Source organism: Chroicocephalus ridibundus, chromosome 1 (genome assembly GCF_963924245.1).
Source record: "Chroicocephalus ridibundus chromosome 1, bChrRid1.1, whole genome shotgun sequence".
Taxonomy (NCBI): Eukaryota; Metazoa; Chordata; class Aves; order Charadriiformes; family Laridae; genus Chroicocephalus; species Chroicocephalus ridibundus.
The window spans coordinates 36,722,774-36,746,981 of record NC_086284.1 but is presented as its reverse complement, the minus strand read 5'-3'; the positions used below and the strand labels follow the sequence as shown (position 1 = coordinate 36,746,981).

Genomic DNA, 24,208 nt, shown 5'->3' with positions numbered 1-24,208 from the left:
ACATACTTTTTCCACTTGGACTCTTTTGGGTCTCTACTTAGTAACTCAACATGTTACATTTTACTCTAAATGATCAAAAAGCTTTCCATCTACTTACTGGCAACAATTCGCCTTCCATCTGACAAAACCATTTCCCCACTTTCTACTAAAGTTTTTAAGACACAGGTAACATTCGTTGGTGCTTTGTCTGCCTCGTCAATTACCAATATATGTCCGAACTTCACTGCTTTTACCTGCAAAAGAATCAAAACATCAGAACTCCCCAAAAATTACTGCAAGAAACTGCATTACTGATTTCTCAGCCAGTAGTAGTGACATCTTGCTGGCAGTAAGACAAGAAAGGGACTCGGTGCACGGATACGCCACAAACGAACTGCAGCAGAAAGAGGAAGGAGGTGAGACAAGAAAGGTGGGTGTTTCTCTTTCTTCAGGATGGGGATGGAAAGGGCTGTGGGTAGGGAGGGAGGTGAGGAGCCTGACTGAGAATGGAGTGCTGACAGAGAAGTGCAAAAGCAGTCTGCGTCTACACTGTCAACACGAAGCTGAAAGAAATAAAGAATGGCTGCAAGAGCTGTCTGGAGTCCAACTTAGCAGGTAGATGCGAGATGCTACAAAAGAGAAGGAGAAAAATACCACTCTACCAGTTAGAATGTGTCAGGTTAATACTAAATTATTTTCCATACTTATTTTGTGCATGCAGGCTCTCAAGACTATCATCTTACTCAGCATTTGGCACAACAAACATGACAAATGTGACCAAAGTAAAAGTTAATGAAACGTTACCACAGTCACTGACTATGCCATGAAAGTAATCAAATCACAAAGCATTTTCTCATTTGGAAAGCCAGCATGTTTAAACTGCTTGTTTTTAATGAAAAACATTTCCAAATATATAATCCAAATGTTACTACTGACCAGTGGTGAATCTTCATATATGATAAGACCATCTTTAACAGAAGGTTGTAGGGTAAGGCTTTGTACAGTGGTATCCCTGAAATATAGAAAAATAGACAGTATTAATTAAGATACACAGGAATTTTAGTTGCAATAAAATGCAAAATGAATAAGTGAAAAACTGAAGGCTCTCTTTTTCTAAGAGGAAAAAAATTAAATATATATATATATATTTTTTTTAGAATTCTCAAAGAATTTGAACTGAGAACAGTGCAGTGCCAGCCAGTCAAAGGTCATATCCCTGTCTCTGCCAGGGTTTTCACGGTAGTTCTCAATTTCTCATACACCCTGTAAATGAAAATGCTGAAAATTGAATGCGTATCTTTTGCACGTAGGCACATTACTACTGTTACTTCTATTTCTAGTTAAGCATGCTTAAACTGTCATAACAAACAGTGGAATCTCCCCAGAAAACCCAAACAAGAATTTGCAGTATCATAGTCAAATCATTAACGTTTTAGTTGCTCTTCTTCATGTACCACCAAGAAAAAAAAAAAGAGACTAAAAATACTCATGTGGAATTCTAAAAATCAAGTATTTTTAGTTCTATCTAAACCACACCAGATGGAATAATTTTTACTAGCACTTGCTGTATTTTATATCATGGACAGTGTACGCTCTTAGATGGGACAGAGACTTTAATAGCATAGTATTTCTTTTTGAAATTGCCTTTGTGTTAGAATTGCTCAAATAATTTTTTTCATTCAAATTCAAAACAGTGTTAATTAAAATCTGTAATAAGAATATTCCTTAATCTTTGCTATTTTCATCTATTCCAACCACCACCGAATGTACAGATAAATAAACCCCAGCTGCAATTCAGAAAGGCCCAGCAACAGACATCGCCACGCTGGATTTTTGTCCAGTCCAGTCCGTAAAACCAACCCCAATTACCTTGGGGTTCAAAGGGATCAATGCGCTAAGGAATAACCCACAGATGGGTGATGACAGAAGATCCCCATGACTCCCACGGTTTCACGGGCAACAGGATATCCAATTCAATCTCAGGGCAAGCAGGCTATGCCATCCTGTTCCTCCTGAATTTCAAATTTTGGATTAGTCTGTGTCAATAGAATGAGGGGCTATTCACGTGACATAACCCATCAGGAGAGCCTCACTTATGCCGCTTGAGATCCACACGCTGGTTGATAGGTGAGGTTGGTAACCTTTGCACTGCGTGTGAGATTTGATGCAACAAAAATCTCTTACCTTTCCCAGCCGTGCCGTATAACAGAACTGTTTGCTTAAGCTACGCTGACTCACTGTTCCAAATACCCACCTTAGTCCTATCTTTAATTTTGTAACACCTTGCAAAAAAACCAATAATCTTCTGATAAGCTCCGTGGGTACAGGAAATCAAACACAATACTGTTTGCAGCAAACTATTAAATGGCCAGCTTCCAATTACACTTTTAAACTGACAGCATAGCATGCAAATTTCCTTTATTTGATCCTGCTGTCAGCAGGATTTCTGTCCCTAACAACTAATAATTTCTTGTTTAGCTTTAAACTCATGATTGATTTATCCCAGTGTTTCCCATGCACAGGAATAAAGCATAGGGCGGGAAGAGATATTTTTTTTAATATTTGGCCACTTCATCTGAACTTTAATTGGGAAAGGTTACAAAGCTGGGATCACCTCCCTTTCATTCAACCCCGTTAAATGGGGCCTCTCACAAGCAGCAACACTCCTCAAAATAGTAATATTGATACAGTATTCACATGCAACATGTATTTTTTTTAACCACCAAAATAAGCAGTTTAATAAATAACCTGTTACCTTAGAAATCCTACCACCAACATAAAAACAAAGCTTCTATTGTCATCCTGCTTGTCTACCCATTTCTACATTGTCCAGAGAAATCAATAACGGATGCAAAAATAACAATAAACCAATGACCACTGCTTCTTGAGCACAGCTTATTTAGGGACTATATTCTCAGATTGTACGTACCAGCCTACCTCCATTAGCAGTTATCATTTCTGGTTCAATATTATACAGTCGCAGATGTAGAAGAATTTTACAATATGTAAACTAAACCCTGGAGTGCATGAAAGCACAGCCACACGTTACTAATTAGTCAGAAATAATTCATGGAAAAATACTTTAAGGAATTAATCCAAGGAGAAAAGAGAAAGGATTTGACAAACCTGAAGTGTGATCTCTTAAGTAACAGAAAGGAGAAAATGGGAGGATCTAAGGAAAGCGTAGGACAAGGTATAAGAATAAGGTAAAGGAAGGTGAAGCATTACAGGATGTTTTACAGATCATAAATTTGCAATTAGCAGTCAATGCATGAAAAAACCAAAGTGAACAGAGAGTGGCAGCAAAGGAAGATCTCTAGTGGTGGCATGGATGGGCAAAGGTGGCAACAGAAGAAAAGACACAAGCGTTAAATGGCATTTTACTGTAACACTAAATAGTGTATTTTACTTCTGGTGAGCTAGTTAATCCTCTGGCTCTGCAGAGATTACCCACAACCACCTGATATGGAATAACAACTTGTGCTTAAGTAACACCAGCAGCCCACAGAAATCCTTAGGATGATCTCAGTCTTCAGGGAAGACAGAATTGACCCTATCTTTGGCGGAAATAAACAGTGGTAGAGTTTATAGTTTACTTAAGTGCTAGTACGAAAGTTGCATGAATCAAAAAAAAAATGAAGAATGAATCAAAATGAAAGAACAATTGACATCCTAAATCCAGTTTCTAATTCTTTTTCTTATTTTATCAGCGGTTCCCTCCTTTCTTCTACTTTGTTGTTATTCAGCTCTAACATTTTAATGAAATATTTTAGGCAATTTGCAATGTATTATAGAAGCTAAAGATACAGCCAAATATTAATTCCATCGGCTTGATGACATAAGCGAATGCAAAACTCCTAGACTTGTTTAAGCTTTTACATTCAGCCGTGTACATAAGAATGATTTTGCCAGGGTTAGTACAGATAAATGCTATTTTCCTTTCAGAATCATAAGCTACGCAATTAGATGTCATTAATTTCTGTTCTTCAGAAACCTAACATGACCTAAACACAGTAAAGAATGGCTAAAAATAATCTGCCTCTTTAGGGTTTTCTTCTTCATAAATTTCTACTTTGTAATGAATTATGTAAACATAAAGACACTGAAATATAGAATAATAAAAATATGCTAAGTCTGAAATATTTCTGAACAATACGGCTTGCCGATTTTCCTAAATGTAAAATATGTCTGGCACTCAAAACATTAGACTGCAGAATTTCACTCCCACAGGAAAGGAACTAAAAACTGTAATTCACGTTCCCTTATTAATTTTAGCATCTTAATATTAACGAGGCTCTAACAAAGACATGAATATCACATTTGTCACCCAAGATGAAAATAGTTCTGACACAAAGAAGCAAGAATGTGGGAATGTAGAAGCAAGTGAGAAAAACTGTCTGACATACTGTCATCCTACTCAACTGAACTGATTTGTCTTCTCCTGAATGTAAAAGAAAAATATGAAAAGCTCACTAATGTCCTTCCCTAAGAATGTATTTTTATTTTTATCAAGGAAGCCGTCCTCACAAACTCTCTATGGAAAAAAAAGAAAAGAAAATAAAAAAAAAATTAAAGATCTGCTACTGAAACTCAGCAACTCTTCTGACAGTACCACTCAATTCACAGTAGGACTTCTGAGAATTCTTTTGATGTCTTTTTGTTTATAAGCTCACGTCACTGCCTTTTATATATTTTTTTGCTAGTGGTGCATTATTTACCCTAAAGGCAGCTTTTTCTGAGGTCTATAGACTTACTCAAACATACCAGTCTCTGACAGCTAGTATTTCTTTGACAGCAATGCCTTCTTTCCAGGGAAGAACTATGAGATGCGGCAGGAGAAATCTCCATCAACTGCAGAGACTGTTCAGTCTATTCTGTCCCTGACAATTTTCAAGATTCACCCAAATTCTATTACATAACTGAATTGAAAAAATTACTTCAAAAAGAGAGGGGAGGAACTGCACCTGATAGCTATTCTATTGTTTTAGAATAGAATTCTCCTCTATACAAACCCATTGAGTTCAGCATTTCTTAGTCCATTCACTGGAGACAGAAACTTTCTTCCAGGTTCTTTTCAAATGAATATTTGGAGTTGTTTGGAAGAGCTGAATACCCCTATCGATAGATCTTGAAACAGAGCAAGATGGGAAGCAAAGATGGAAAGAAAGTAAATCTCCAAGCATTCTGGATATCCTGTGCTGAGACACAGAAGGTAGAACTAGCCAGGAGGAAAAATTACGAAACAAAGGAGAATGATGTTCCTCTTCTGATTAAATTTGTGTGAGTTCATCTGGAGGACTATCCAGCTGAAAGATGCGTCTTTAGAGAAATGAAATCAATGCATGAAATTCTTCATTATAAATGTTAATGCTGTCTATATGACACATCTACAAATATTCATTTTATGTTCTGACACTTGTCCTTCCCAGAACACTGAAGTGTAAACGTCAAAACAGAATTTGATCCATTTTATAATTTACTCATTGACATTTAACTTAAGAAAAGGAAAAGGTATTCCAATGGTTTATTTTAAGACTTGAGCCCCCAAGGAGGCTTATGTCCAAATACAGGACACGGTGTCAGGACCTTAGTTAACATTACGAACATCCATATTTCCTGAAATTACTCCATCTTGACAAGTGCTGAAGAATCCTGTCCTGGCTTTTGTATGTACTTACTCTGAGGCTGAAAGGCTAAGAGCTTATCTATGGAAGGTAACCTTGTGTTTTAAGGGTTGGCGCTCATGGTAACAAGCTTAGATAAATCAGATTCAAGTTCGGCCTTCCTCTTATTCTCCCAAATTAAACTTTATGGTAGTTGAAAGGAAAAAGCAGACACACAGAATATACGCTCTAAGAATTGTTGTTCTTCATTGTTGTGAGATATCTCGGTAAATACCTATGTACATAGATACATATATCTTCTCAATTATGTTTCAATCAGACATGAATATAGCCATCTGCTGTGACCTAATTTTAAGAGTATTTGAAAAATAATTAGGCCAAGGGCCATCTGAAGCTGTTAATTGGTCAGCTAATCCACTCATGGATTATCCTGATGAAGAGCAGGTGATCTGAACACAAAGAAAGAATCTGCATGACTTCAGCATTTACAAATTAATTTGTTTTGCAAACCTATCATACAGTCATTGCATTGGATGATCTGACCACTATATTTAGGGAATTCTGAAATATCTGAAAAGCCAACCAGCTGCCTCATTTCTCTGTTAAAATGACACTGTAAAGCCTTTTTGACTTATCTCTATGCACTGATAATTAAATCCCAATTTTTTTCTGCTAGGCCATTATAGCTACACAGCAGGACATATATTTGTTTAAAATCCAAGAAATTATTTGGCGTATAAAGGTACTCGTTAGTCAGTACGACTGCGGGTGGCAGAACAAAGACAAAAGGGAATTGTATGTTTAATTCAGGTTATACGTGATCCATCTTTCAAAACGAGATGCAATGTGTTTACATAATTTGTTATAACAACATAAAAAAATTCACTCACCCTAATTGTAAAATCCATAAATGACACCCTACAGCTCCCCTTATTATGTATAAGAATACATTTCACCGAGTAAACAGCAAGAAAATGTTACTTCAGCTTTAGAGGAAAATGAAACAAAGGGGTCTTCTAACCCAAGTTATTTCTCCGTAACAGCCACACAGCACGATATTCATGCTGAATTCAATTCCTACAAAAAGATAAATGAAGGAGCTCTCTAACACCTGGAATCTGACAATAGCAGAGCAGTCTGACAGCTTGTGAAAAGCTGACATTGGGAACAGAGACCATTAGCTTGCAGGAACTCCTGGAAGCTTTGCAGTGCAACTCTGTATTGATTGAAAATGTATTTAAGAAAAGGGAAAAAAAGAACAGGCAGAGTAAAAAAGCATAAAGACACCCATTATATGCCAGCCAATACCTTCAGTGCTTCACAGCATAAATCTTCATAACAAAAATATGTCATCTTATTATTTATTTCCAAACCTGAGCTGCATCAAGAATAAAGCACACACTATAAGGTTACTGTGTACCACATTAAAAGAAAATATTCTAGACACATGCATTCATGACTCAAAATCATCAGGAAAAACTACCTAGCCTTTTTTCCTTTTTTTTTTTTTTTTTTTTTTTTTTTTTTTTGTGGCTGCCAACATACAAATACACAACAGACACACATCTTCACTGGATTCCTCTAGCAAACCAGTGCAGCTCAAGAGCACTTGCTTCAACAACAGTCTCCTACAGAAAAAGCTTTTCTGGGTTGTTCGTTGTTAAAAACAGACCTGCAGAGCTATATCAGCATTTAAAGTGTTTTACATGGTCCCATATTCTTTCGAGACAAGATAACTAAATGCAATCCTGAGAACGAGTACACTATAATTCTACAATATCAGATGTTCATCTGTCTCTTGGGCAGAGGAAGTTATTCCTTCTGAAACAGCTTTTTTTCATTAGAAATTAAAAACTCTGGAGTCAATGAAGCTGAAAGGGTAGTTTTAAATGATCTCAATAGATGAAACAGGTAATTAGATTTTATACTGATTATGTGTGCTGAAAAAGAAGGGAAGAAAATTAACATCTAGAGATTAATGGACAGTTTCTAGTAAAGTATTGCTTGTAGGGACACCATAAGCTTATTTTCCTACCCTAAAACCTCACCATAGATTTGATTGTTAAAGATCACAGCAAAATTACATTTATTTTTAAAAGGATAACATATGTAAACTCGGTTAATTTTTGGAAGGAAAGATCATCAGATTACTGTAATTTAATAGGGAACCAGAGAAGGCACAACACAAAAAGTAGCAGATTTCTTAAATGAACCCTGTATCACGCTTTACAAACACAGCAACTTTGACAGGAAGATGCAATACCATTGGTAAATTCTTTGAAAAGAAATGTAACATTAGGAAAAACAGAATAAGGTAGTGTAATATCTTCTAAAATAGTAAGATTATCAGATAATAAATAGAATTTCTATAGCTGTCAGTATTCTGTTGACAGTGGTGAGACATCAAATTCACAACAAAGCCAAATTGCTTTAGAATACATGTTAATGCCTAGAAAAATGGAAAACAAGTGATCTCAACTTGTGAGAAAAGATACTATGTGGAGAACTAAGAGTTAATATGGTTAATTTAAGGGCACAAACCCTTTTATTTAAAAGCTGAAGAAGAAAACTTCCTACATTCTCTATTTTCATGAAAAGGCATCAAAATCATATTTATAAGCAGTTTTAACTTTTTTGACCTTACAGAGAACAGCTCTTGTACACCAAAACCTTTTTTTGTTATATGACTTTATGAAGATTCTTATTCTCTTTTTTGATAATTAACTAATTTCCTAGAAGATTATTTTATTGATATGCAGGAAGAGAACACTTGAACAGAACTAATCGCTTCATATCTTCTGCAGATTCGTGATGCTCTGAGCAGCAGAAACTCCATTCATAAGCCATCAATAAATTATTGACGTAGATTACACTGCAGTCCGCTCATCAAAAGCTTTTATTTCTGTAAGCGACGGTGCTGTTCTTACACAACTAAATAATTGCAGATCTACATACTGAAGACATCAGAGTTGAGGCTGACTAGTTTTACTTATCGTGGCTTTGGCGGCCGCGTATGCAGTAGCTCAGGAGGGATCCAGTTCTCCCACGAGCTAAGAGTAACCAAGTTCCCATCGCAGTGGAAAGGGTTGGTACTTTTTATTCCTGAACGTTTTGAATTGCTTAGAGGAATGCCTGTGGCAGACACACTGCAGAGGAGAAGGTGGGCTGCAATTTTTGCGTTTCCTAGAGCTGATCTATGGCTGAGACAGGGTGAAGGCAGGAAAAACCTCAGAGAATTTTCTCTTTAACAACTGCTCGTTATTTAGACTCATATCATAACAATAATAAATGTTCTAGAAGTTATCAAACTTAATCTCATTACATGAAATGCTCTTATTTTTCTTGTTCTCAAAACAGTGAGTCTGAAGCTGCGTCTTAATTACCGTCAACTTTAACTACTGTTCCATGCTGGCACATTTGGGCATCAGCTAAGGGCAGTGCAAATGGAGTCCCCAACATGGAATAAACACTGCTGGATCATCTAGTTTTATGAACGCAAGATAAACTGATTTCTAACAACTTCTTTTTTTTCTCTAATGAACAATTTTGATTTAGCAAGACAAGTTACTACAACATACCTAGAATAAGAGCTATCTGGGGTCATCGAGCTGCTACCTTGCAGAAACTGATGGTAAATCACAGAGTGGTTGAGGCTGGAAGGGGCCTCTGGAGGTTGTCTGGTCCAACCGCCCGGCTCAAGCAGGGCCACCTAGACCCAAGTGCCCAGGACTGCATCCAGACAGCTTTTGGATATCTCAAACATCAAGGAATGTAACGTACACCAAACTTTAAGAAAGGGTACTGACACAGAAAAATGAAAATTGTGCCTTCCTGAACCAAGCAAATGTGCTGCCTGGAACACAGACATTCTTTCCACAATTAATTTTTCTTAAAGGGACTACCAAGACAGATAGGCTTTTGTTTGCTATCAGAGCAATTAGGAGAACAACTCCTGATGGCAGATAATAATTTCAGAGGGCTTCTGTTGCCAGTTGCTCTTTTTAGCTCACACGACTTAAAGCAAATTCAACCCCAGCAGAACAGAGGTGGCAGCTTTCACAGGTCTTCAGTTGACACTATGTATTCTCCACAGTATTTTTCCATTTCTCTTTAGTTGCCTAACCTAAGATTTCAGATGAGAATAAATGACATGTAAATCTTCTTTTCCTTTTTTTAAGCTCATGTATTAAAGACTAGAAATGTATTTTAATGAAGGCTGAGATCAGATAACACCATATGACTCCAAAAACTTGATGTATATATTAATCCAAATGCCTTTAGCATGAAAAACCCAGCATCTTGTTTATACTAGCAGAAACTACTATTAAAAGTGTGCCACTGAATTTTACTTCTTCCTAGTCAAATCTAAACTTTTACGGAACTTTCTATTAGAAGTCTCTTCACAATCAAAAAAAAAACCCACCACCAAAACCCAGAAAAAAACCCAAACCAAACAAATAAAAAAAAAAGGACTCACAAATAAAGCCTGCATTAGAAACAAAAGGATAAACACTCTAGTTCTGTAATATAGTCTACACAAAAATAGTAACTTCAAGGAGGAGTAATCATTGTCATTAAAATCTAAAAAGCAGCTTGACAGTATGACTTAATTCCAAACAGATTCAAACCTAATGTTTAACTGACAGGTAAAGGACATTTTACTCCATCAAAGCTATTCTTTGTGTGCAATTAGTTACTAATTTGATGATAAGAGAAGTAAAATTAATCCTTTTTTCTTTGATCACATCAAAGGAGCAACCGTCTAAAGTCCATGATACTTTCTTCTCACATATTTATGCAGGAGAGCTGTGAGCTTACATTTTTATATTTATCTATTACTCTCATCAATGATAAGAAGGATTTTATAGTCTTAACAGGGCACTTGTTCTTGCCTGAGTCTTCTCTAAGGCTTTAAATTTTTTCTTCCTTCTCTGGAATCCTCTTGGCCTAAGGGACTTTGTAATTTAAAGCAAGATATCATCGGCTTCCACAAAAATATTTTTCCTGATTCAATAAAATTTGTTTCACAGATCCACAATTTAGTCTACCAAATTTGGCTTCAGATTTCTGTGTAGAACCACTGGCAATTGCTTTCTACCCAACTCACATGAGGGACAGCAAAAGAAATAACAGCAAGGTTCATAAAATGATGAGGCTTTCCAGGGTCCACACATTTAGGAGCAACACAAACACTTGACTCTCTTACATTTATTTGGAGGACATCAAAGTTTCTAAGAAAGTCATCCAGTGTGTGTTTAATTTCTATGCAGATCTCTTATTGGCCTGTGACTGCACAGGCCTCATAGATTGTCACCCTTCCAGCAGCACCATGAACGCACGCTCAAGGTGAAAGCAATAAAACCCTACAGTTTAATATTAGGCAAGACAACACTATTGTATGTTCCCTAACGTGTAGCCGGTGTCCTGAGTGCACAAAATTGAGATAACCCTCCCTGAGGGGTAAACGAAATTTAGCATTTCTCTGCTGAAACTTATTCTTGTAAAGGAGTGACTGGGAAATCCCAAGCAGATGAAAGTTCGTCCTTCAACAAGGAAAAGGAGCTGGATGCTTCTTCAGCGCAGTTCTAGAGAGGCTGTGCAGAGCCTATCCCAAATTACCCTTTTCAGAAAGAGTCCTATAACCTCACAATTAATGTGATGAGAGAGCTGGTTAGACTCCTGATCAACTCCTGATATTAGGCAGTACGCAAGAGGAAGTAGCCAACTTTTTGAGTAATTTATACACCAATATTTTTCTTAAATGCTTTCCTCATTAAATCTTATCATAGCTTCTTTCCAGGTAAGATTTTCAGTTTTATGGTCCCAAAATGATTTATAAGACTTAACAATTTAAAGAAAATAAAAACTCAATGAGATGCTGTAAGAAGGGTTAAGAATAAGGATTTATCACCTCCACAAGCAATCTAAACCTTAAGGTCAGGCTGACCCTTCCATGTGCATCAGTGGTAGAGCAAGTAAACACAGATGTCAGAAAGGATGTTTAAGGAAAAGCACTCTCTTTTTTCTGTCCTCTATCTCCTCTCATCATCTTAAAGTATAAGATATAAAACGTGAGACTTGAAAATTACTCCTGGTAATAGTTCATTGTCTCTAAGGCAAATATTCCTTGCTTGAATGTCACTGACTATATGTAGCATTAGATCAGCAGAACTCCTTACACTACGCCATCGAGACAGTAAAAACAAAACAACCCCAACAAAAAAACCCCAACAAAAACCACCACCCCAACCAAACAACCAGCATTTTTACGCCGTGGTGTATTTCCCCCTTATTTACCTCACAAGATGTTGAAAGCAAACACTTCTAGGATCTCTTCATGATTTTGGCACTTTAATATCATTAAAAAACTAGGTTTTGAAAAATGGCAATTGGATTCATAAATCAGAATACTTCTGAAATTCAGTCTAATTATTTTTGTATATTTTGTATATTATTTATTTGATAATTTTATTTAGTACATAACACTACACTTTTTATTAAAGATCTTAATCATACTAATTTTAAAGCTCTTCTTACAGTTTTCTCCACTCCAGGAGTTTCTTCTCTGGCTATATCAACACTTATAAATACTTAAAGGGTGGGTGTCAGGAGGATGGGGACAGGCTCTTTTCAGTGGAGCCCGGCTACAGGACAAGAGGTAACGCGCACAAACGTGAGCACAGGAAGTTCCACCTAAACATGAGGAAGAACTTCTTTACCTTGAGGGTGGCAGAGCACTGGAACAGGCTGCCCAGAGAGGTGGTGGAGTCTCCATCTCTGGAGACATTCCAAACCCGCCTGGACGCGTTCCTGTGCAACCTGCTCTGGGTGACCCTGCTCTGGCAGGGGGGTTGGACTAGATGATCTCCAGAGGTCCCTTCCAACCCCTACCATTCTGTGATTCTATATCTTAATTATTGCCACCAACAAAGACATTTTAGTGCTAAGGATCTATCTCTCTACTCCAGAACAGCTACTATTCAGTATTGACATTATAGAATCATAGAATTGCCTAGGTTGGAAGAGATCTTTCAGGATCGAGTCCAACCATCAACCTAACTTGGACAAAAACCACCACTAAACCATATCGCTAAGCACCATGTCTACCCATCTTTTAAATACCTCCAGGGATGACTTCCCTGGGCAGCCTGTTCTGATGCTTAATAAATAAACCTTTCAGTGTAAAAATTTTTCCTAATATCCAATCTAAACCTCCCCTGGCGTAACTTGAGGCTGTTACCTCTCATCCTATTGCCTGTTACTTGGGAGAAGAGACCGACCCCCACCTCTCTACACCCTCCTTTCAGGTAGTTGTAGAGAGCGATAAGGTCTCCCCTCGGCCTCCTTTACTCCAGGCCGAACAACCCCAGCTCCCTCAGCTGCTCCTCATGAGACTTGTTCTCCAAGTTATACATACATGCATATTACTTCTTTTATAGCTAATTATGTGAAGTGACAGTCGATATGGGCAAGCTCAAGAGCTCACAATGTCATCCTCATCCATTTTCCTACAGATTCCCTACCTCACTAGAAACTCAGAGCCTCAGGATATGCAGCTGACAAGTGCACACTCATTGCCAGAGAGACTAGCTGAAATGGAACTAGAGAGTCTGCAACCCAAATTCCAAGGTCTAATGAGGTACCATCTGTCAGACACATTTCTGAAAGGGCAGAAAATGTCCAACCTTCGTCTGACGCTGAATCACCTCCACATGTTTCATGAAGAAAGCAGTAAAATAATTTCTTTTCCTTACAAAGTAGTCAATTAAAATGCATGCTTTGAATGTTCAATTGCTCTAGATTTATAATCCAGGTATATGAGCACCATTAAAGGTATGATATTTTGAAATACTTTCCGGTTAGCATAAGTAATGGTATTGATGGTAGCCAGCTACAAAATCTGTAGAAATACCACGGACTATCGAAGATGAAGTACACGTTCTAGCATATTTTCTAATAAAATACATCTATGCCATAAGCTACTGGCTGCATTTCTCCCCACAAAATATCCAAAACTTAGTAGTGAAATGGGAACTGGTTTGGCTTTTTTTTCTAAACTTACTCTTATTTTGTTTTGCAATATAAAAGTGTGCACTAACACTATTGTAATCCTTGTCTAAATGCCCTAAAAAGTTTATCAAGATATTATATAGACTGGGTTCTTCACAAGGTATTTCAAAATGCCACCCAAGAAATAGAAATTTCTGAATTTTCTATATTCAGGAATTAATTGTGTAGAACATCATAGGACCACTCATCATTTCCTACTTCAATCCATCTCTAGAACCCTCAAACCATAAACAATACTTCACAGAGTCTATAGAAGTTTGTCTTGACTAGATAAAAAAAACACGGTTTTTTTGTATGTATGTATGTAACAAATACATTCTACAGCCCCAACCATGACTCCAAACGTCATGCTTATACAATATTCTGAATTTATGTTAAAGTGCTATTCTGTCTGACCACACCTCACTGGAGAACAGTTTTTCAAAATCACAAATGCTCTGAATGACAGAAAAACTGTAGTATTTTGTGAAATAATTGGGATTTGCAAAAATGGTAGTGTATTTTATCCAGAAGGACAGGGTGGCTGCTCCAAGCAGAGAAGATGGTAGGAGAGTTAACACAAAGCTGAAAGTAGCACGTCACAAAAGCGTTATTTGGGAAAGTGACAGAAGTCTATAAGATGAAGTACAAAAGAAAACAGCAACAGAAAAGTGATGAGATAGATCTATCCATGTATCAGGAATAGAAGGACAAGACATTTGAAGGCAAAGAGCTGGGGGAGAATGTGAGAGAGACAATGTTACGGAGACCATGCTGTTAAAGGGCAAAATATCAAAGATGTACATTTTTATTAGCCCTATTTAAAAAACAGTGATTATGGAAAGAGACAGGGTGATGAAGTTAGGATGGAGGAGACAGAGAGGTAAAGATTAGGAATGAAGCTGAGAAAGGATGCAGTTCATTTGAAACTGATTCTTCTAGACATATCCATTCTTCATGTCAATTTATTGATTTAAAGTTCATGTCATAAAAAACAGGCAGATAATTTGATATTATTTCAGCTTTTAAATTGTATTCAAAATTTGTATTCATTGGTTTGTTGTCTTGAAGTCCATTTTTTTTAGCTTTCATGTGAAAATAATTATAATTTTCTAATCCAAGTATGTTTATGGGTGAGAAAGAAATACATGTGGTCAGTGGGAGTGCCAAAGATAAAAAAACCAAAAACCTTTACTCTGTAAAATATTTCTTGCCTAGTGAGTGCCATATTCAAACAAGCACCTTTGAACTTTTTCCCCCTCACACAGTATTTCATGCTTAGGGAAATCTCTCCAGACATGACAGAAAGATATTACTCTCTTCTTGAGCATGGTTTAATGTCTATACGCTTTGACTGCTACTTCCTCTTACGTTAAGCAACGTGATTGCATTAGATTCTTGTACCCCCTTCTCAACCTGTCAGCATATCGCCTCTGTCTATAAACCAGATACATTTCTGTGGTCTGTGTGCCACTTATCATAATAGGGTCTTTGTTCAAACAATGAGAACAAATTAAACTTCAGAAACACGAGTTTTAAAGCATAGGAAATCAGACTACCAATGTTGGGGGCGGCTAGCAGAAAAGTACAAGTATGCAAGAAATTCGAGGGTATGCCGACCTTGCAGACCTGAGACAAATAAATCTGAGGAGCCAGGGAACAACTGGCCTTGCAGGTCTGAGATAAATAACCTTGAAGAAGTAGGGAGTAGACAACAAGTTATCACTGTAGCTTTTAACACATTCCAAAACTGTAGCTTCTAGCATGTAGCGAAACCGCAGGTAGGAGGGATTATTGTAATGAAACATTTAGGGCTAAGCCAATTAGAAATGATAGAATTTGTGTAATTTATGTAACTGTTAAGTAGCTGTATAAAAGCTTTCCGACGCGTCTAATAAACTGACATCTTGCTTGCATCAAGCAGCGTCCCGTCTCTCAATCGCGGCAAATTGGTGACCCCGACGTGATGGGGTGGTGAACCGCCTAGCTGAGCGGCTTGCTGCGAGTCCCACGGAACTTTGAATGAGCTGCTGAAAGGAAGCAGGAACTGGCCAGGAATCCCTCTGGATTTAAGAGGTGAGCTGTGGGAAACATGGGGAATCAGATGTCCCCCGCAGAGAGAGACGTATATGAAGTTATGAAAACGCTCCTCCGGAAACATAAAAAAGATATTTCCGGGCAGGACTTAAAGATTATGCTTAAGTGGGTACAAATGAAGATCCCCACTGTTACGGCCTCCAGTATTTTTACCCGGGAACTTTGGGACGATGTGGGGGTAAAGTTGTGGGACTTAGCGACGTCAGGGAATGCCGAGGCTCAGCGTTTGCTTCCGTGGTGGAGAAATATCTTTGAGGCTATTAAGGCACAGAAAAAGGGCCATAAAGACTCTCCAGACACTAAGGGGGAACCTTCATCAGCTCAGCCTTTGCTTCCCCCTCCGCTACCTCCGCGACGTGCTAAGTCGCCCGGACCCTTAAAGGTCTGTGCCGCAGGCTACCCTCCTGAGGAAGATCCGCTTGACCCGGGGCCCGTTGATCCTGATAAAGAGCCTGACTTGTACCCCCCTGACCCTCATGATACGTGGGCGAATATTAGACGTCAAGCTTTAAAAGAAGGTGACTTGGAAATAGCGCGAACGATAGTCGCCCCTGTTATTTATCAAGGCCGGGGAGTGCAGTGGGAGGCTTTGTCCTTCCCAGTGATTAAAGAGCTGCGCCGTACCGTCACAGAACACGGGCTCTCTTCCCCATATTTTGCGAGCCTGCTGTCTTCTGTCTTTGATACGTATGTTATGACTCCCCATGATTTAAAATCGCTAGCGCAATTGTTATTAACCCCTTCCCAGTATTCCCTGTGGGAGTCACATTGGAGGGGGGGCCTTCAAACTCTCCTCACCAGCTACGTGGGTCATAATAATGCTGCTCTTGCCGCACGGACCATGGAGCACCTTATGGGTACGGGTCAGCACTCTAATCCAGTGGCACAGGCTCGAGATTGTCCACGAGAGGCCCTGGAAGCGATCCGCGAAGAAGCGAAAAAGGCTTTACTTAAAATACCCGATTCCAGTAAACCTCAAAAGGCATTCACCTCTATTACGCAGGAACCTCGGGAGCCGTACATGCAATTCATTGATAGACTTAAGCAAGCTTTAGAACGCCAAATAGATAATACCGAAGCTCGAGAAATTTTGCTATTAAAATTAGCAGTTGAAAATGCTAACGCCGACTGTAAAAAATTACTTAAATCTCTCCCTAACCCAGCTCCGACTTTGGTTGAAATGGTAGAGGCTTGTAATCGTATCGGTACTGTGGACCATAAATTTGAAGCGATGGCAGCTGCTTTCGCAGCTATGAGAGGCATGTCTGGAGGAGGAAATTGTTACGGTTGTGGTAAACCAGGCCATATCAAACGAAATTGTCTCGCTTCTAATGGGGGGGCTAAAGCCCAAGCCCCTGGGATCTGTCCCCGATGCAGGAAGGGGCGTCATTATGCTAATCAATGTCGTTCTAAGTATAATTTTCAAGGGCAGCCGATACAGGGAAACCGCTTGCGGAGCGCGGGGCAGCGACGCGCACAGACACAAGTATCGTCGCCGGTGGATCGAGCCATGCAGATGGGTGTGACCTCACCACAAGTCTTCACCCAGCAACAGCCGGTAGCGCCGGATTGGACCTGGCAACCTCACACGCAGTAACGTTGCTTGATTCCTCTGTTCATTTATTAGCAACTAATGTTTCAGGTCCTTTACCCCCGAAAACACAAGGGCTACTATTAGGGAGATCATCGGTTACCTTAGCCGGACTTTTTGTATTGCCTGGAGTAATTGATGCGGATACCGTTGGGGAAATTAAAATCATGGCCTGGACCCCATTTCCCCCTTGCACAGTACCCAAAGGAAGCCGCATTGCACAATTACTACTGATCCCGCAGAACGCAAGCTCTCTTTTGCCTCACCCACCTCCGCAGCAAAGACAAGGAGGTTTTGGATCTACTGGGGATCCACAGATTCTCTGGGTACAGTCCATTTCCCAGAAGCGACCACTTTGTCAATGTACTCTTATTCACGGCACTCAGCAAGTAATCCTAAATGGGATTATTGACACCGGGGCCGATGTTACCGTAATTTCACAGGCGAAGTGGCCTCCACAATGGCCTTTGGCAGCTGTGCCTCAGGCACTAGCCGGAATCGGAGGAGTTGGTAGAAGCCACCAATCCTCGGAATTGATCCAAATCAAAGGCCCAGAAGGACGAGTGGCTTCCGTCAAGCCTTTTGTGCTGCCTGTTCCTATGGTCTTATGGGGACGTGATGTGCTATCACAATGGGGAACTTCCATTCAGTCGCATTTTTAGGGGGGGCCATTGAGGTGCGCGACACCCTGAAACTGACTTGGAAAACTCAGACACCCATTTGGGTAGATCAATGGCCCCTACCACTCGAAAAGCTTCGCGCTCTCCAAGAACTGGTTACGGAACAATTAGCAAAAGGACATATAGTACCTACTACTAGTCCTTGGAATTCACCTGTCTTTGTTATTAAGAAGCAATCTGGCAAGTGGCGCCTGCTCCATGATCTCAGAAAAATCAATGATGCTATGGTAGATATGGGAGCTCTGCAGCCAGGGCTCCCTTCTCCAACTATGATCCCCCGCAATTGGCATCTCACCGTTATTGACCTTAAGGATTGCTTTTTTAACATTCCACTACACCCTGATGACGCTGCCAAATTTGCTTTTTCAGTCCCAAGTGTCAATATGCAAGCCCCTGTGCAACGATATCAGTGGGTTGTACTGCCACAGGGAATGAAAAATAGCCCGACAATTTGTCAATGGTATGTCGCTAAGGTACTTAGCCCTGTCAGGGTTGCGTTGCCTCAAGTTCTGTTATATCATTATATGGATGATATCTTGATGGCTGCGCCTCACCTTGAGCTCATGGAACAGGCCGTAGCCCTTGTCACGGCCGCTGTCAATTCGGCAGGCCTCTGTATTGCGCCCGAAAAAGTCCAGAAAATGCCCCCTTGGACCTACTTGGGTTGGCGCATCAGGACCCAGACGATAGTTCCCCAACCTGTGCATATACAGGCGGACATTAAAAATTTGCACGATGTTCAAAAATTATTAGGGACCATTACTTGGGTCCGACCCTTGCTAGGAATCTCCAATTCAGACTTAAGCCCTTTGTTTGAACTCCTCAAGGGAGATTCCGATTTACGCTCCCCTCGTCGACTTGGTCCTGAAGCCGCTGCCTCATTACAAAAAGTAGCGGAAGCCATTGCCTCACGGCAAGCACACCGCTGTGCGCCTGAATTGCCCTTCAATTTAATTATTTTGAACCCTGCACGTCAGCCATATGCTTTGATTTTTCAATGGGACCCTAACAATCCCGATCCCTTATTAATCATTGAGTGGGTCTTTCTACCCAACCAGCCCACTAAAACAATTTGGACGCAACATGAAATGTTTGCTTCCTTGATAATTAAAGCACGGCAGCGCTTGCTTGCCCTGTCAGGGATGGACTTTGCTTCTATCTGTTTACCTGTAACTAATATGTACCTACAATGGTTATTCCAACAGTCTGATGCTTTCGTGTTTGCCTTAACAGATTATACGGGTCAACTAACCTCACATCCTCCGTCCCACAAGCTTCTACATGCTCATTTTAACTTAATATCCACACCAAAGAGATGTCACCAGCCCCTCCAAGGCCTTACTGTGTTCACCGACGGGTCTGGAAAAACACACAAGTCGGTGATTGTCTGGTGGGATGACCGCTCTCAACAATGGGAGTCGGACGTTGAGACAGTCTCCGGGTCCCCTCAAATCGTAGAGCTTGCCGCTGTTGTTCGAGCTTTTCGTAAGTGGTCTACACCACTGAATCTTATTACTGATTCTGCTTATGTTGCAGGCGTTGTCGAACGGGCAGAGGCCTCGGTGCTGCGTCATACTTCGCATGCTGATTTGTTTGCTTTGTTGCAGGAACTTGTTTTCCTTTTAACCTCTCGAACACATCCCTATTTTGTTTTACATGTTAGATCGCACACCTCTTTACCTGGGTTTATTGCAGAAGGCAATCGACAGGCCGATATGCTCACTCTGCCGGTACAAGTTTTACCTGACCGTATTGCACAAGCTAAGCTTAGTCATTCCTTTTTCCATCAGAATGCAGGGGGCCTCAAACGTCAGTTTGGCCTCACTTCTCAGCAAGCAGCGAACATTATCGCTGTCTGCCCTGATTGTCAAAAACATTCTTTTCCTACGGCACCAGGTGGGGTTAATCCCAGAGGCTTACAAAGCCTGCAATTATGGCAGACGGATGTCACACACTATCCAGAATTTGGGAGATTAAAATACGTCCATTCCTCTATTGACACCTTTTCAGGCGCTCTATTTGCCTCCTGCCATGTGGGGGAGGCGGCGAAAGATGTTCGCAGGCATCTGCTGCGTGCTTTTGCTACCTTAGGCATCCCTGCACAAATCAAAACAGACAATGGCCCTGCTTATATCTCGGCTGCACTTAAAACCTTTTTTATCTCTTGGGGGATCACTCACATCACTGGGATCCCGCATTCCCCTACGGGCCAGTCCCTGATTGAACGCTCTCATCAGTCTTTAAAGCGCTTGTTACAACAACAGAAAGGGGGAGTAGGGACAGCCACCCCTGAAGAACGTCTACAGAAAGCCCTGTATGTTTTTAACTTTTTAAATTGTTCTTTAATAGATAACAACCCTCCGATCGTTCGCCACTTTAACACAAACACTTCTTTCGAAGCCAGTGTAAAAGCTCCAGTCCTGATCTGCGACCCTGAGACAGGTAAGGTCTTGGGGCCATACCCCCTTGTCACATGGGGCAGAGGCTATGCTTGTGTTTCCACAGAACAAGGCCCCAGGTGGATCCCAGCGAAGAGCGTGCGACCTTTCCGTGAACCCCTACCACAGTCGGACGGCCACAACACCAATCCACAGCTAGATCATTCCCCTGAACGGCATACCGAAAAACATTCGGAGGACTGATGCAGTGCTTTTATGGACAATAGAGCAGAGACTCCAGTAGAACATATTCATTGCGTCGCCTGTGGTAATTGTGACCCTTAGGTTTATGTGACTGCTATCGCTGTGGTAAGAGATGGTAGCGATGGTTAACATTGGCCAATAGATGGTGTGACAGTTGCCTAATATATGAAGTTAGCATTGTAAGAATTTAGCATTGAAAAAAAAAAAAAAAAAAAGGGCGTGGGGGGAAGAGTCCGTCAAACATTATGATCCTGTTAACACTTTTTTGTCTATGTGCAGCCTGGACACATGCCAATCCTTTGCCAGGGTACCATCCTCACCTTTTTGACCCCCGTCAAAATGTCTGGGTTACTCTGTCCAGGTCGCTCAATACAACTAGCTTTTGTGCCAGTCTTGCTACGCCCAGCTCGCCCTTCACCACCTGCTTAGTAGGGATACCACTGAATAACTCGACCTTTTTACTGTTTAATAACTCTATGACAACCTTACGGAAGCAGTACAATATTTCTGGAAGGCTTCCTTTTTCATGGAAAAATCTTAAGGACCTTTTTGAAAATTACGATAATTGGGATGATAAATTACCAATAGGGCCTGAGCCGCAGGAAATTGACTTAGTAGATTCTCTTAATGCTTCTCACTGTTTGTTTATTGGCCTTAGGTCATGGTCGGGGGCCCGAAAAGAGGGGCGCTTAGTAAAGGATTCTCCACCGACCGTCATCTCACCTATTGGTAATGCTACCCTCTGGCAACAACAATGGTGTTTGAGCATTGCTCGAAACGCCACTCACTCAGCCCCCGGTACCATGCTCCCTAGGCGGCTCCCCTTGGGGTTCTTTTTTATTTGTGGAAATAGAGCTTGGTCTGGGATCCCTTCTAACCCTAGAGGAGGCCCGTGTACTATTGGACAGCTTAGTCTTGGCACTCCTCACTATCATCCAAGCCCAAAACAGCGGTTACGTTTTACTCGTGACACAATACAAGCATTAGATAATACCTGTGACGATAATGTTAAGCTATGGAATCGCTGGGAGGTTTTTTTTCGCCTCGCTATTTACCCCTGGGGTGGCAGCAGCGAGAGCCCACAGAAACTTAGATGCAATTGCCTGTTGGGTTGTTAAGCAAGCAAATGCTACCAGCCGCATACTATCTGAGATGGCTGAAGACTTGTCTACGGTACAACATGCAGTCCTGCAAAACAGAGCCGCTATCGACTTCTTGCTACTGGCCCACGGACATGGCTGTGAGGATTTTGACGGAATGTGCTGCATGGACTTAGAGGACCACTCTTCTTCGATACATAAGCAAATTACACAACTCCTTGCGCATTCACAAAAGGTGCAATCTGATACGGACTTCTTCGGATTGGGTACTTTGGGTGATTGGTTTGGGCTAAAGGGCTGGCTTAGGAGCCTGGTACAATCTGCTGTACTCATATTAGTTATTATATTGGTAGGCCTTTTGATTCTAAGCTGTGCTCTTTCCTGTGTTAGGTCTATGGTGACTAAAGTTGTTCGACATACATGGTTTATTCAAAACGGCGATATTCCAAAGATTTACGCTAGTGTTAGTTCTGTCCAGCTCACTGAGTATGATGACCTTTAAACCCGCGCCTCAGTTCTGCCTTTAAAGAAACAAAAAAGGGGGAGATGTTGGGGGCGGCTAGCAGAAAAGTACAAGTATGCAAGAAATTCGAGGGTATGCCGACCTTGCAGACCTGAGACAAATAAATCTGAGGAGCCAGGGAACAACTGGCCTTGCAGGTCTGAGATAAATAACCTTGAAGAAGTAGGGAGTAGACAACAAGTTATCACTGTAGCTTTTAACACATTCCAAAACTGTAGCTTCTAGCATGTAGCGAAACCGCAGGTAGGAGGGATTATTGTAATGAAACATTTAGGGCTAAGCCAATTAGAAATGATAGAATTTGTGTAATTTATGTAACTGTTAAGTAGCTGTATAAAAGCTTTCCGACGCGTCTAATAAACTGACATCTTGCTTGCATCAAGCAGCGTCCCGTCTCTCAATCGCGGCATACCAACACAAAGTAGGGAAGCGTAACACGTTCCTACCTGTGCAGCTGTAAATACTCTCTGGGCCTGTTTAAAAGGTGAAGGAATCTGTCAACAATCTTGTTTTTCCCAACACCCTGCAATAAACAAAAATAATATTAAGACATAATATAGAGGTACACATTTTAAAGATATAAACAAAGAATAGACAGCCTTCCAAAACTTAAAATACTCTCCATACTCCTTTATAGGCAAATACAATTTCAATCCACATCAAAGAATTCTGAACACAACTTAATGATATATATTTTATTTCAAATACTTACCTGTCTTACTAGGAATAACCAGAAATAGGGTTGAGTCTCTAGAGTTAATGTCATGCACGCCTATGCATTCCTTTAAAAAACCCCATTTTTTTGCAGCCCTTTTATTTCACAAAGGTATTGTGAGGCTGTGAATGCTAGGAAGTTGGCTTGCACTAAATATGAAAAGATAATTCTTGGTGGTCCAAGGAAACATCCTGTAACTGTCACCTGGAATTAGAGCATTGCCTTGGTAATATTTGCTAATTCCATTTCCACGGGAATTAGCAAAAAAGGCACAGATGGAATCAGAATTGGGCTGGAGATCAAACTAATCTATAACTCTCTATAGCAGGATGTCTGCATTAGCAAGCTGTGGAGAATGATGACAGTGGATTGATGCAGGGAATCGGGTGTTGCTAACACCCTGGTGCGTCCTGTACAAATGGTTCAGGAGCTGGCACTTCAGCCCAGGCCATTCTTTCCTATGGAAGGAATCAGCAGAGGAACGAATTAGGTGTGCTGCTGGAGAACATCCTCCAGTTTAGTCTCATCCTAAGAGAATCCAGGTCATACATCCCTTGACAGATATCAAACTGCAGTAAGGAGACTCCCTTCGAAAGTACGCTCCTGATGAGGTCCAAAATGCTAATGTAGATGCAGACCAAGATGACAGTTCAGATGCTTATCCCTCCTGCAAGGACATGGCTTCAGACCTGGGAGCTCAGAATGACAGTGAGATCGCCAAGGGTTGCAAAGGAAAAAGAAAAAGAATTAGCAGAAGGAAAAGTCCAGTTGTAACCCAGCCAAAAGCTGTTTGACAAAACACTGCTGAGATTCTCACTCTGCACGAATGCATCTAGTAGTCCACACCGGCATAAAGTAAAGCAGACAAATATAACCCACAGAAAGATTAAAGAGATTAGATTAGACCAATTTGAGACTCGCTCATCTGTTTCACTTGGCACTGAAACAGAATAGGAGCATTCAGAGCTGCAAGTTATGACGTTTATGACTGTAACTTCTAGCTGAAAGATGGTAACTGCCAGCTGCAAAACTGCAAACTGTTTAAGCTTCTCAAAATGGGACCACAGTCTCTCATCTGACTATACTTATGAGAATGGAGAATCGCACACACATGTGTAGTAGCTGAAATCACGGAAGGAGAGTTCTCACCACGAGAGCAGAGGCAAAAATACCGCAGAGCTGACAAAAATAGAACACTACCTAGATTC

The 24,208-nt window shown here is 40.5% G+C and overlaps 1 protein-coding gene across 2 annotated transcripts in view; it reads right to left on the bottom strand.

Annotated features, from left to right (window-relative positions):
• The window catches only part of VWA8 (von Willebrand factor A domain containing 8), a 204,453-nt gene that overhangs the window by 90,792 nt on the left and 89,453 nt on the right, over window positions 1-24,208 (bottom strand). For both annotated transcript variants that reach the window (XM_063335017.1, XM_063335028.1), the window contains exons 21-23: window positions 22,732-22,808; window positions 916-991; window positions 98-233 (exon numbers count right to left, since the gene is read on the bottom strand). In XM_063335017.1, the coding sequence (XP_063191087.1) occupies window positions 98-233; window positions 916-991; window positions 22,732-22,808 (289 nt within the window). The remainder of the gene's footprint in view (window positions 1-97; window positions 234-915; window positions 992-22,731; window positions 22,809-24,208) is intronic.